The 13603-nt window shown below is 56.8% G+C and overlaps 1 protein-coding gene across 4 annotated transcripts in view; it reads right to left on the bottom strand.

Moving 5' to 3' along the window:
- Positions 1-427: 427 nt before the first annotated feature.
- The window catches only part of MICALL1 (MICAL like 1), a 27658-nt gene continuing 14482 nt past the window's right edge, over positions 428-13603 (bottom strand). For all 4 annotated transcript variants that reach the window (XM_077168785.1, XM_077168784.1, XM_077168787.1 and 1 more), the window contains exons 7-16: positions 12736-12793; positions 11560-11921; positions 9571-9986; positions 6668-6802; positions 5941-6082; positions 5736-5826; positions 5498-5571; positions 3092-3206; positions 2806-2852; positions 428-1799 (exon numbers count right to left, since the gene is read on the bottom strand). In XM_077168785.1, the coding sequence (XP_077024900.1) occupies positions 1678-1799; positions 2806-2852; positions 3092-3206; positions 5498-5571; positions 5736-5826; positions 5941-6082; positions 6668-6802; positions 9571-9986; positions 11560-11921; positions 12736-12793 (1562 nt within the window). In that variant the 3' untranslated portion in view covers positions 428-1677. The remainder of the gene's footprint in view (positions 1800-2805; positions 2853-3091; positions 3207-5497; positions 5572-5735; positions 5827-5940; positions 6083-6667; positions 6803-9570; positions 9987-11559; positions 11922-12735; positions 12794-13603) is intronic.

Here is a 13603-nt window from a genome sequence, read left to right as displayed (position 1 = left end):
CCTTTATAAATCACACATGCACACAAAGTCTGGATTCCAGCTTCTTTTGAGTAATAGAAAGACCTTGCAACTCCAGGTCCATATTCTCACATGCAACAGTTGATTTCCCTGAGGACCAACTTTCCTCTTCAGTCATGACACAGGCACTCCAGTGCACCCCAGTCCCCCCGACCCTTTGTCTCTCAACCCAGAAGCCATCTATCAGGGTTCCCTCCCAGCCCCTCAAAGCCCTGTGGATTGGTCAGTAGGCACACTCAGAGGGGACCACCAGGAGTTAGGTAGTTGCTGGCAGCCACCTCTCCCTGCCCGACCTGGCTCCAGAGCCCTTGGAGCAACCAGAGATGCCGGCCACAAGGTACGACAGAGGCAGGGAGAAGGCAGAGCCCGCCGAGGGCAAAGCACAATATGGCCACAGGGTACCAGCAACTGACGTGGTCTCCATTTATTGTTGGTGAGGAAAATCCTCACGGGTAATACAGTGCGATCTTTTCCCAGAGGCATGTTGAGGGAAGGGAGTCCGAGAGGTGTCCCAGAGGATAGCTTATACCAACAGTGCTTTGACCAAGGGCTGTTGGGCACATTGTCTGGGGTACAGGGGGTTGGCCCCATAGGCTCGTCCTCTCCCACGACCAGTCCCGCGGTAGTGAATGCACTGGGGAGAGAGCTGACCACACAAGTGTGAAGAACAGCCAGCCATGACCACAGATAGGAACGAGGCCTGCTATCCTAGACCTGAGCTCTAAACTACGTATCAGACTACAGTGGGTTAAAGACCCAGGATTAGCACCTACTCAAAGGGCACACTCCCTAGACTGGTGATCAGAAACTGGAACAGAAACTGAAATCCAGCCTGCCGCCCAAAGGCCCTCGCTGGGGGACTCAAGCCCTGGGGGGGTTGGTTTATGGGAGGTGGGGGAGTGGGTGCACCTACCTACCCCAGCATGGCCATTACAGCCCTGAGGCTTGGAGAGGGAGGATTCCTATGGAATAGTGAGAGATGCAGGAAGCATCTCCAGACTTGGAGAGAGGCCCATTCGTGTCTGAGGACCAAGCACAGACTACTCAGGAAGTAACTCACACTAAATTAGGGACTTCATAAATAGAGCTCCTGAGTGAGGAGGAACTGGAGTTTCACAGGCTGGGGGACCTGCACTGGAAAGGAAGACAGGGAGTTAGAGCCAGGGCTGGGGCAGGAAGAAGAAGCAGCCCCACTGGCTGGCCTAGAGGCAAGAGACTAGGCCACAGAGGTCTGCCGTGACCCGTGGGTGGGAAGGGCAGCTAAGTCTCCCACCTGGATTCAGTACAGAAGGGAAGAGGGACTAAAAATGCCCCATCACAGTGGTGGCTGGGAGGGGTAAGAGGGCGAGCACGCTCAGCCGCTGCCCCTCCTGGCACCCTGCTTGCTCCTTGGGTCAGTCACAGCCTCTGGAGTCCTCAGAACTACGCTAGGCAGGGCTGAGCCACAGCTGCGTAGGCCCAAAAAAGAAGGAAGAAAACTCTTTGGCCCAGACTAGCCAGAGGACCCTGAGGAGGAAGAGGCCATCGCCTAGAGGCCTCCTCCTGTAATTTATCTCTCCTCTCGCCTGATCCTGAAGGGAAGCAGGGTGCCCCCCACAGCAGAGCACAACCCAGGCTGGGCAGGGAGTTGGTAGCAGTCTCCGGCTGGCTCCCTTGCTGTCAGCTCTTGTCCCCAGGGGACTTGCTCTTGGTCTCACGCTTGTTTCCCAGCATCTTCAACATCTTCATGGTCTTGAACTTCCCCTTCTTCTTGCCCTCGGGTACAGCCTCCTTCTGGAACTCTGCATGAAGGAAAGGGAAGCACTGAACAAAAGACAGGAGGGAAATCTCGCCTGGCAGGCCGGGAGACCAGTGACAAAGGTATGGGAGTACCATCAACAGGGCTCAACCTCGGCCCCACCTCCCCCCAGGTAGCACCTTGGACAAGTCACTTCACCTCTGAGCCTCCATTTCTTCATCTATAGAATAGGGCCATAACCCTCTCCAAGTGTTCTGACAAGGATCAGGAGATAAGCATGACACATGGCCTGAGTAAACTGATCTGTAAAAGGCTCGATTCGTCTGGGTTGGTGCTCACAGTTCTGTGAGTTACTGAGACCAAGACAGTACAAACATTCACTGTCAGAGCTAGAAGAAACCTCAGAAACCAGCTGTCCAAGCTCCTCATTTCATAGATGAGGAGAATGTGGTCCTTTGAAATGGACTAACACCAACTGAGCTCTCTGTTTTCTGCCTATCTCAGGTAACCCTCTGCACACACCTGTGAGGCAGGTACAGTCTCATCCCTATTTTACATATAAGGAAAGTGAAGCCTGGAGGGGTGAAGTGGCTGGCTCAAAGTTATCCAGCTAATAAGTGGCAGAGCTGCGAATGGAGTCCAAGTGGTCTGACTCCAGAGTCTGGACTTAACCACAAGGCCACAAAATAATTCACTGATAGAACCAAGATCAAAACACAGGTCTTCTCTTTTAACCATTCCAGCCACTATTTTATGTCCCTGTAGGCACTGCTGTTTGGGCCCACAGACCCACCAGGCCCAGCTGAAGATCTCCAAGAGGAAAGGATAGCTTTAGGCACACCCACCTTGAGAAAATGCTCCCTGTCCACCACACTCCTTTCCATGGGCCTCAGGCCATCCCCACACCCATCCAGAGGACCTGGGCCAAGACTTCCTAACTGTTGGCTCTAGAGCCCACTCCAACCTTTGTCTAGCCTGCCCCCACATCCTGCAACCCCCAAGCTGATCACAAACAGTCTAAGTGTGTGTGTCCCCAGGAGGAGCCTCACCCTTCTTCTTGATCATAGCTTCCAACATCTTGTCCTCCTCTTCCTCTCTGAAATGAGAAAGGGAAGCTGAGTATCCCACAGGAAGGAGAACTAGATCATCTCCAAGGCCCTTCCAGCTTCCAAATCCACACGTGGTTGAGCGAGGCATGTTCTGGGCTCACTATCCAGGAGGGCAGGGCTGGCCCAATACTGTGGTGTAGGACCAAGCTGTAGGCTCTGCCAGGGAGCTGCCCCACCTGTGGCCCAGGGTCTGTCCTGGGCCCTTCCTCTCCCCCAGCCATGTCACCTTTGCCGGTCCTCGTCCAGGCAGTTGACAATGGCATTGCGCTGCTCAATGAGGGTCACAAGTTCCTGCATCAGCACCTTCTCCCGAACCCGGTCTTCATCCGTCCAGTCCTTTTCTGCCCGGGAGAAAAGTCAGGAGCATGAACGGCAGGAAAACCCTCCTGCCTTCACTGGAAGGCCCGCAACCACCGCCTAAGTGCTACGTGCAGGCTGCAGGCCGGCCCGTGCTAGATACATGAGATCAGAAAGGAGGGTCCTGGAAGGGTGGAAGTTACAGGTTTCTGGGGAAATGAAGATTGTTAGACCAAGGATACCAGGCTACATATAAAAAAAAAATAGAAAAATCCTTCAAGAGGACTCAAATTGAAGGGCGGGAAACAGGGGAACAGTCACAGAACTTGTCCTAAGAACTGAGACCATACATTTGGAACAATGCATACCAAAAGGTTCCTTATGTTCACTCAACATGTTTACTAGGTGGTTTCTCAGGGGATACAGGATTTCTGCTGGGACTGCAGAGAGTCTCCAAAGTCAGGTTGGACAGCAAGGCTGAGGCCAGTGGGATGGGGTGGGGTGACAACAGGGAAACCCAGGGGTCCTCATGCAGGAGCAGAGTGACCCAAATGGCATATTGGGACATTCATCCAAGGCCATGGAAGACAGAACAGAGGGGACACTTAGGATAGGGAGCCACGCACAGCTGCTGTCACTCTGCCTCCTCCCCACTCCCAGCCCTGAAGCCATCCCCCAGGACCATCCTCAGGGGCCACCTTACCTTGGCTCAGGGGTCAGGTGCCCATACTTGGCCTTCCCTCTACAACATCTGCCACCACAGGCCTCCCTGTCTCAAAGTAAAACATCCTGGGGCCCCCTCAGCCCCATTCCCTTACTGCCTCCCCTTGTCAAAATTCAGGATCAGGGGGCCCAATAGAGTTCTGGGCATAGAACAGAGGCTACAGAGTCACCCACATGCTCAAATCCCACTTTGTGACTTCCTAAATCTGTGACCTGAGTAATTATTGTCCCTAATCTACATGTGGGGAAACTGAGGCTCTAGGAGTAAAGTCCTTGTCCAACATCACACAAGCTACAGCACTTTTGCCATTTTGTGGGCCCTTATAAACTAGTCTCACCCCAAAGAGTGATGTCCAGGATAGGATCAGAAGCCCACGATGTGTTGCCATCACACAAGGGACCAGAGATGAAATGCCATAAGCCCAGGGCCAGGCTGGCCAGGGGTGCACAGGTGTTACACCCACTCTAGCCACAGGGTGTCACTGCGGCTCCCTCTGAGCAGTTGCCAGAACCCAGCTTCCCAGAGACTAGGGAGTGGCTCAATAGAGGCAGAAGGCTGGGCCTTCCGTGGCTTCCCCAGAGAAGGCTCTGAGTGGCATCCAGCCTCCCAAGTCCCCCAGGCAATAGAGAGGCCGGGCCACTGCTCCAGCAGGCAAGAGGAGCAGGTCACAGACCTGTGTGCAGGTCACAGACCTGGACTGAAGCCCAGATCCACCACCACCAGCAAGTCTCTCCAGCTCTCTGGGCCTCCGTTTCCTCATGGGAACGACCATTACCTACAGCCCAGGGTTGGCATGAGGCTGAAACGAGGTAAGCCATGCAGGAGTGCTGTGCCCAGGCCACAGGAAGTGGTCTAAACCCTGGCTCCCCGCAGCCTCACTCTGCCCACATGTGGTTCATGTCATGTGGCAGCCACGGGATACAGAGGAAGCCCTCCCTTATCAGATCCCAACTCGCCACACAATAACCACCAGCCGTCAGTCCCTCAAAGGTAGCATTTCCACATCTGTTATGGGGTGGGTTTCTTCATTCCTATCTCATGTGCAGTCACAGAGGCTCAGGGAGGCCAAGATACCTGACTGAGTCACACAGTAAAGTCAGTGGCAGGACCCAGGCCTGTCTGGCTCCCAGTCTAGCCCCTCCCATAGGCCCACTGTCATTTTGAGCCCTGCCTCTCAGTCACTCTAAGCCCTGCTGTCAGGGGACCTTCGACCATCCCTCCCCTCCTGGTAGAACCCCATCATATCTGGCCCCTGGACAAGTACCTGCAGCCTCCCACTCACCTGGGGCCTGAGCAGCTCCCCCCACTGACCTGCCCACACTACACCTCTGGAGAGAGGAGCCCCCAGTGGACGAGTCTGCTCCTGAGAGCCCATATCCCCGTCACCCCTCGCTATCTGGGCCGTGCCCCCAGACTGCATGGTGGGGAGCCCATTTTCACCCGCTACAATCCCTGCCATCCTTGGAGATGACTCAGCCAGCACGTCCTGGCCCCCTCCTCCTCTGGCCCTGAGTCTGCCTGTGCCTCTCCTACTGTGGCTCTGTCCATCCACAACTCAGCCAGGAGGGAGAGAACTGGAACCTCCTGGCTGGGTCCCGGGGCTGCACTCACCAGGCTTGTTGAGAAGGCACCGGAGATCATACTCCACGTCGGCCTGGCGCCGCTCCAGATTCTGCTGCTTGAAGCTAGAGGGTGGGGATAAACTGACCATTACCAATCCTGCCTCGATTCGAACACTGTCCTGCCCTGCCCTGTCGGTGACAAGGGAAGACCTGGGAGAGGCTCAGTTCTAAGCTGTGTGCATCCTGGGAAGGGAAGCCTGGGGGCCAGGAGAGGGGCAAAGACTCACACATAGATGAGCTCAGACTCGCGCCGCACCAGCAAGTGCTTCTCGTGGATGAGCTTGAACCAGTCCACCAGCATGTCATCCTCACAGCCCTCTGCAGGCCGGACAGACACCCACTGAGAGCTGGGGCCGGATGACGCCCTCCCCGGGCATGGCCCTGTTCCATGGTGCAGCCCCCCCACCCCTGCCCAGTCCACCAGGCCCATACCAGCAGGTCCCACACCATTCACACCACCACGCAGCTTCTCCTCCAGCAGCACTCCACGGTGTTCAAGTGCATCCAGCTGGCGCTCAATAGTGTCCATCTCCCCATGGATGTCTTCCTCAGGGATGTACTGGTCCGCCTGAACCTGCCCAACAGCACCCTGGTCACCTACAGGACAGCTGACCTCCTCCGGGCCTGCCCACCTGCAGCTCAAGCTATTGCTAGGAACTTCACCCATCCTTCTAGCCCACACCCTCCCCACAGCCCAGCGTGGCCACATGCCAGGATCCCAGGGTGGGGAAGGGGTTGGTGGGAGGATAGCCACAAGCCCCCATGCCACTGGTCCCAGCGCCAACAGGGACCATCCTTTTCCCCAATGGAAACTCCTCCCCCTTCCCTGCAACTCCAGATAGTATGTCACAGTGAGAGTGTGACCATACTAGAGAGATAAACTGGAGAACCCTCTAGGCTGTTTAAGTAGAAGCCTATCATATGCATGCCTTGGTACTCAAACTATTAAAAGTAACAATTTAAATACACCATCCCACTGCTCTCAGGAGGCTGGTCTACTCTAAACCCCTCTGGTGAGCTAAAGCTTCCAGTTGGGCACTTCAAGAGGCCCTTTTTGAACTGTGGGCCACTGTCCATCCCCTCGGAGAGTCCCAGGGGAAGCCTGAGGCTCCTGTCCGGATCCAGGGCAGCCGGGTCCCTGGGGACTCTAGGCTGGTACCTTGCGTTTGATGAGTGGGAAGCCGTGTCCTGGGGCAGGCGGCCTTGCGGGCTTGGATCCCTTGGCGGCTTTCTTTGTGGTCGGGGAGGCTGCGGGGGATCCCTTCCGGTTAAAAGGATTCTCCTTGCAGGAAGACTAAAGGCAGGGAGACAGAATAGAGGGTGTCTGGGCTGGGGGCAGTAAAGACCTGGGCAGCCTGATGCTGGGCATGGGGAAAGCAGGCCTGGACCCAAGGGCAAGGGCTCACCTTGTGGGGGGTGGGGGTGCCGGGAGGGGAGGGCCCAGGCAGAGAGAGAACCTCCATTATTCGGACACAAATGGCACAGACATTTCCAGAGTACCTCCCCATGCCTATTGCTGCACTGAATGTTTTTTTTTCCACATTATTCATAGCTAATCCTCGTAACGACCTACAGAGTGGAGATTGTCATGCCCATTTCCCAGCCAAGTGAACTCACAATTCAGAGCAGTTCAGTAATTTGCTCACAGTCACACAGTTCCCAAGGTCCCAAAACGAGGTGATAATCTGTTTTGGGGCCTGGGCAGCCACCTGGTTTATTTTGCCCCACAGGGACGCTAAGGCTCAGAGAGGCAAAGCTCCTCACCCAGAGTCAACCAGCCAGGAAATAGGAGAGCAGGAACCCCAGCCTCCAGCTGGCCAGCAGATGGAGACGAGGGGGAGCTCCCGCCCAGCCCAAGAAAGACCGCATTCACTGCAGACTCAGGGAACAAAAATCACCCCACGCACACTCAAGCCCGGCCCTGTGTCTCCGTCTGTCTGGGAAGACTCCTGCCCTCCCTGCAGCCAGCACAGGAGGCAGCCCCACCACGGGCCCAGCAGGACCCTGCTTGCCACATGGGCCACGTCAGTGTTTTCTAGCCACTTTCCCCAGCTCACTGGAAACAGGCGTCACCATGGGCCCCTTAAAGAGGCCTCATTGGAGGCGGTGTAGTGTTCCCAAGTGTTTACCCAGCTTTCTCTCAGGAGCTGGGGAAGGGAGGGGGTGCCCTGCTGGCCTCACCTGAGCCAGCTCAGGGAGAGTCTTTCAGACTAGTAGCTGCTCTGGGATATCTAAACAGGGAAAGTGCCAGGGCCTGAGTCTGGGTTCAGCAGGGAGACAGGACATTATTTCCACAGGGCAGCACCACCCAGTGGGCTGGGACCAGTGTGGCCCACCCAAGATCCCTGTCTCCTGCTCCCACTGCCTCTGCGATTCTCTCCTAATCTTGGGGTTAGGGGGCACTTGGGGTGCCCCAGAAGGAAATCCACTTAGGACTCTGTCCCACCCCCTGCACGAGCACAGCAGAGCCAACAGCCAGAAGTCCCTGGACCAGCCTGAGTACCAGACTGACTTCCAGCCTCGTGGAAGCCCAGCCTTTGCTCAGCCACAGAACCCCTTCTTCAAACCAAATCCTTCACAAAGCCCCAGAACAGGAAACAGGTGTTTAAAAGGGAGGAAGGGGGTGTGGGAGGAGTCTGAAGCTGGCCCACACCCCTGCCTCCTGCCACCCAAGGACTCTGGGTCTTCTGGGTGCTGCTCAGCCCCTCCTATCAATGGGACCCTGAGGTCCAGAGAAGGGACAGGGCCTTCTCCAGGTCACACAGCATGTGGGTGGCAAAGCAGGGATTAGCACACAGGTCACGAAATTGATGTATGAAAAGCTCACGGTACAGTGCCTGTGGCACAGGCAGGTCTGGCCTAGCAGCGATTAGACCACATGAACGGTTACGGCTGCCCCAGCTCAGCCTGCCTGCCACTCTCTGCCCAGCAGCCAGGAGAGCCTTGGGCACTCAGAGGGCTGTTGAGTGGGGGGTAGAAGTGGCCCATTAGAACCAGGTCACCCAAAGGGGCTATGGCTGCAAGAGGCCCCTTCATGAACTGGGTGCTCACAGGGATGGCGTGACCCCTGGGGACTCCCAGGTTCTTGGCCTGGGGCAGACGAACAAATGAGCAGACAACCTCAAAAACTCCCGTGGAAAATGAGCACCCTGGCATGGGAGCCAAGCCCGACCCCTCTCACGCCCAGGTCCACACCAGAGAGAGGACGGAGTTCAGCAGGGGCTGGGAGGGGATCTGGAGACGGGCCCCGTGGCCAGGGGGCTGTGTTCTGCTTGCCTCTGTAAACAGCCCCCCAGCCTGGCAAACAAAAGGCACAGTCAATAAAGGCAGGTCTCTGGGCCCTTCCGCCTGTCGAGGCTGATTCCTACCTCTATGGTCACTTCAGGACCCCTCCCTGACCTGGCTATGAATGCCTTGAGGGTAGAGACCACTACATCCCCATCTCCTCGGAGTCCAGGCCTGGCTCTGCACAAAAGAGGGCCTCAGTGAAAGCCAGCGGCCCCATCTTACAGGCGGGGAGACCGAGGGCTCTGGTGAAGGAAAATGACCCCAGGAAGACAGTTATTTCCTGCCCTCTGGGCTCCCAAGATTGCCATTCCTCTAGATGGCCTGGGAGACAATCACTTTCGCCTGATTCCCTCAGCAGGCTACGAGAACTGGAGGACAAGGACAGGGTCTGGATGCAGTTGGGCCCAGGGTGTGGCTGACAAAGAGCCTCGTGCATAGCAGGGTAGACAGATGCTGTGTGGCGAGTGGGGGCTGAGCCCCAGGAGAAAGTACCTGGTGGTCAGCAGGTAAATGGGCCTGAACACATAAACACCTGACTCCATGGGCAGCCAGAGGGTAGATAGGTGGACAGATGGGTGGGCGGTGGGCGGTGGGCAGACAGATAGAAGGGTGGATAGATCTGTTTGTGCCTCAATAAGCAGAGTGGTGAATGGGTAGATGGACACAGCTAAGACACTAGAGCAGTCATGGGCCCAGCAGAGATGGGTGGCCTGAGTGAGACCACATCCCCTAGACAGGACAGCACCCTTCAACGGGAGTGTAAGGAGCACTCACCTTTACCTGCAGCTGGGGGGACGAGGTTCCAGGGGAAGGCACAGGGCCCCTGTCTCCAACCAAAAGAAGTGGGGTGGGGGCAGTGCCACTGCAGGGCTTGGCCGGCTGGGGACTTGGGCTGCCCCCAATATTGGTGGCAAGGCCAGAGCTAGCTTGAGGTGTCCAGTCCGTGCTGGGCTGACCCAGGTCCCCAGAGGAGGACAGGGAGGAGTTGGCGGAGAGGCTGGCAGAGGTGCTGGGGGTGCCAGAGGCATGGACAGCTGGCTCTGAGGAGCTCTTGGGCACAGCAGGTGGCTCTAGAAGTTCCCCACTGGGAGTCTGGCTAGGGCCCTCGGACGACAGGCTCTCCACACTGAGGGCTGGCGATGGGGTGGACGAGGGGGGCTCCGAGTGCGAGAGGCGGGAGGCGTGGAGAGCTGTGAGAACAAGCAGAGGGTGCCACGGAGAGAATACGGTCAGAGTCTCCAGCCTCATCTGATGGGTTCCATTCTCAACAAAGCTGCAGGCAGCCCTGGAAACCTACCCCCTTCCGTGTCCAGATGGGGAAAACAAGGCCCAGAGAACAGCAAATGCATGATAAGACAAGGTCATAAAGGAGATCAAATTACCCTAGTTTCTCCAACACACAGCTCGGGCAGGCCGCCTCGTGGCACATCTCTAACCCTGGGTGTCCTTCCTGTCTCCACTTCCTCCCCCAGCATGCCTGCTGCCTCCACTTCCCCACAGCCCCTCAGCCCCTCCCACGTTCGATTCTTACCCAGGGCAAAGACAAACTGACAAGGCACAGCTAATGGGGAGTGGGGTGCTTAATGGGTACAGAGTTTCTGTTTAGGGTGACAGTTTTGGGAATGGATGGTGGTGAAGGCACCACGATATTGTGAATATAATTAACACCCCTAAACTGTATGCTGAAAATGATTAAACGGGAAATGTTATGTTGTAGATACATTACCATATTTTTAAAAAGACTAATCTGCCAGGTGAGGGGAGGCTTGACTAAGGTGCAGGGGAGACTGGAGAGGGGCAAGCGGGCCCTCCTCTACTTCGGACCCCATGTAACAGAGGGGGAAGGAGGGCAGCAGGAGGCGGGAAAGGGGCAGACAGGGTTGCAGGGCCCTGAGCCAATTTAACCCTCATGACATGCTTCCAAGGATCATCATCCACGTTTTCCAGATGAGGCTACAGACTCAGAGGGGAGGGACATGCCCCAGCAAGGACAGGTGCTGGGATTTGAATCCGCCTGTGTCTGATGCCAGAGCTTGTGCCCATGCCCTATGCCCCACCAGCTAAGGGGCTGGTGCAGGTGCCCAGGCCCTGTGAGCACCTGCCCTGGTCCCCTCTAACATGCCCTCAGGCCCACTGGCTGAGGGGAGCCCACTGAAGTCTCAGAGGCATCCACAGTGGAAAGTGACTGGGTCCAGGGCCAAACAAGACTGAAAGTAAAAGCCAAAAACACATGCCTAGATGAGAGAGAAAGTGCTGGCTAGGTGGAGGTTTAGCAAACTGGAGCTGACCCACCACCACCATTTCACAGATGGGGAGACTGAGGTCAGACTTGGGAAGGAATTGCCCAGAGTCCCCACACCCCAGCCATGCACAGCCAGGCCAGAGCCTGGCAAATGGAGTGACACCAACCGAGTTAGCTGGCATTCGAGCTAACCCCACTTGACTGGATAAGTGCTAATTCTCCCAATAGCCCTCTGAGATGGGCCACAAAAGGTTAACAGTATGGCCTCTGGAGGCAGACTGCCCGTGTTCCAATCCTGCCATCACTGCTTACACACTGCGAGGCCTTAGGTAAATCACTTACTCTCTCTGTGCCTCACCGGTTTGTTCAAGAGTTAAATGAGAAGACACAAATAAAACACGTGGCACCCAACCAGGAGAGGTTCCGATGCACCACAACCCATCTCCCTGGCCCTGGGTTGACTCAGGCAGCCAACACCCAAGTTTTGGCCATCAGTAGAATTCCCAGGGGGTAGCACTCACCCAGTGGGGACGCATTGGGTGCTCGGGGGGCAGGGCGCTTCTTTGTCTTAGGGCTGCTGGTGGGGGTGATGCCGTACCAGGGGTGCAGGGACTTGGGTGTTGACTCCGGCTGGGCCAGGGCAGGGCCGGTGGCCAGGTTGGGTGCAGTCAGGGGCTCCTCCTCCTCCTCCTCCTCAAAGGGGTTGTAGGGCTTGGGCTCCAGCCTGGCTGCCGGGTTCCGCTGGGCCCCCTCCACGCCTCCGTTCTCCACCCGAGAGCTGGGCGGCTCGGGGCTGCTGCTTGGGGGAAGGGGAGCTGGCTTCTTCTTGGGCTCTGCCTGCACCAGCGTGATCCACGGGGGGTCCTTCCTGGGGGCTGGTGTCCTGGAGGAGGTAGGAAGCAGCAGAAACCATCGAAGGGAGTGAGGGTTACAGCTTCCTTCTCTCCCTACATTGCACCAAGACCACCTCAAAGAGGGCGACTGAAAAAAGTGCTGCCTTCCCTTCTCCCACCCCCAGCCAAATGGGGCCAGTCTGGATCCAAGACTAGAATGGGAGAGGCCCTGGAAGGATGACCCTTCAGGTCACCCAGGCGTCATGAAGCCAGCCCAGGAAAGGACTGACCAGGGGCCCTATATGACACTGGAAAAGTTACCCAGCCTCACCAAGCATTCGGGTCCCCATCCAGTATTTGGGTGCAGTAACAGCACCGGCGTCACAGGGCTATTGTGAGAATTCAGGGAGCTCCCGTGTACAGCATGAGGCAGAATGCTCAGTACAAAGGCAGTGTTCAGTAACATTAATTCCTGTGGCAGCCATGGCCCACCTCTCCCCCTCTACACCACACAGGGGACAGATGGCTCCCAAAGGACAGCTGGAAATAGATGGCCTTCCCATGAAGTGGACCCCAGGTTGGAGGGCTGAGACCAGGCCAGGGCGATGCTTTTCTGGGCACTGCTAACTATCACCACTACATGAGGCCCAGGTCGCACACCTTATGGAGGATGCAGAGACACAGAGGGCTGAAGTGATGGGACAGAGGTGGCAGCGGGAATCCCACGATGAATCACCAGACACGGGCCTCCCTGAGCCTGGTCCTGCCTACAGGAAGCCTTTCCCCCAACCCAGGTCCCGGGGACATGCCCATCCCCACCACCAGGGCCTCCAAAGCAGGGAAGCTTCTGAGGAACCAACATACCTCTCTGACAGCTTGGGCGTCCCTCTTGGCCTGGGTACAGGGGGCTCGTGCAGCCTTCCTAGATGGGAAAGGAGAGTGAGGCCAGCCTACATGGCAGCTGCACACTAGACAGTGAAGCCAGAGTGCCCGGCTCACTCTGCAATGCCCTTCCTTCTTCTCTGGCAGGGCAGGGACTCCAAGGTGACATGGCAACCTCCCCGGCACCCTCGCACCTCCCCATGCCAACACTCGGGGTGATCAGATAAGCACCAGTGGTGACCAGGGAGAAAAAAGGGGCGAGGCCAGAATACCTGGAGACCCTACTACATTTCAGCAAAGGAGTGGCCACCCTCACAGCTCCACACAATGGGTGGGATATCGCCTCAACTCAGCTCAGGCGTCAACTCCTGTGTCCCCCCACAGCCTTTGCCATTGTCACAGATTCAACTTTCTGTGGAAACCCTGTCTGTGCCTGCCTCGCCCTTGAGACTGGCAGCACTTGTGGGCACCACTAAGTTGGAGGGTATCAGCACCCCAGTACCAGCTCAGGCTGGATCACAGCAGGTCTCCCTGAGTGCTGAACTGAACTGAGCAGAGAACATTCTGGTTCCAGTTCCAGAGGAAGACCCTGGGAGACTCTCCCCGAGGCCTCAGCACCTTCCCTAACAGACAAGGCTGGCCCAGCACTGCTCAGGTGATAGGGCCCCCCATTTCCATGGGCACACAGAAGCCAAGGGAGGTCATCTGGGAAGGTGCTGAAAAGAGAGGTGGGAGTGGGTGGGGTCACAGAGCGGGGCAGAGGTTACTACTGCTGTCCAGATTAGCCTGGAGAGAGTCTTCAGGGGCTGAGGTCACCAGGGGCACGCCCTCCCCTCCCCCAGCCCTGCCA

The sequence above is a fragment of the Tamandua tetradactyla genome, chromosome 7, assembly GCF_023851605.1.
Source record: "Tamandua tetradactyla isolate mTamTet1 chromosome 7, mTamTet1.pri, whole genome shotgun sequence".
NCBI classification, from domain to species: domain Eukaryota; kingdom Metazoa; phylum Chordata; class Mammalia; order Pilosa; family Myrmecophagidae; genus Tamandua; species Tamandua tetradactyla.
The sequence above is the reverse complement of the archived record's forward strand: the minus strand, read 5'-3'. Positions and strand labels throughout refer to the sequence as shown.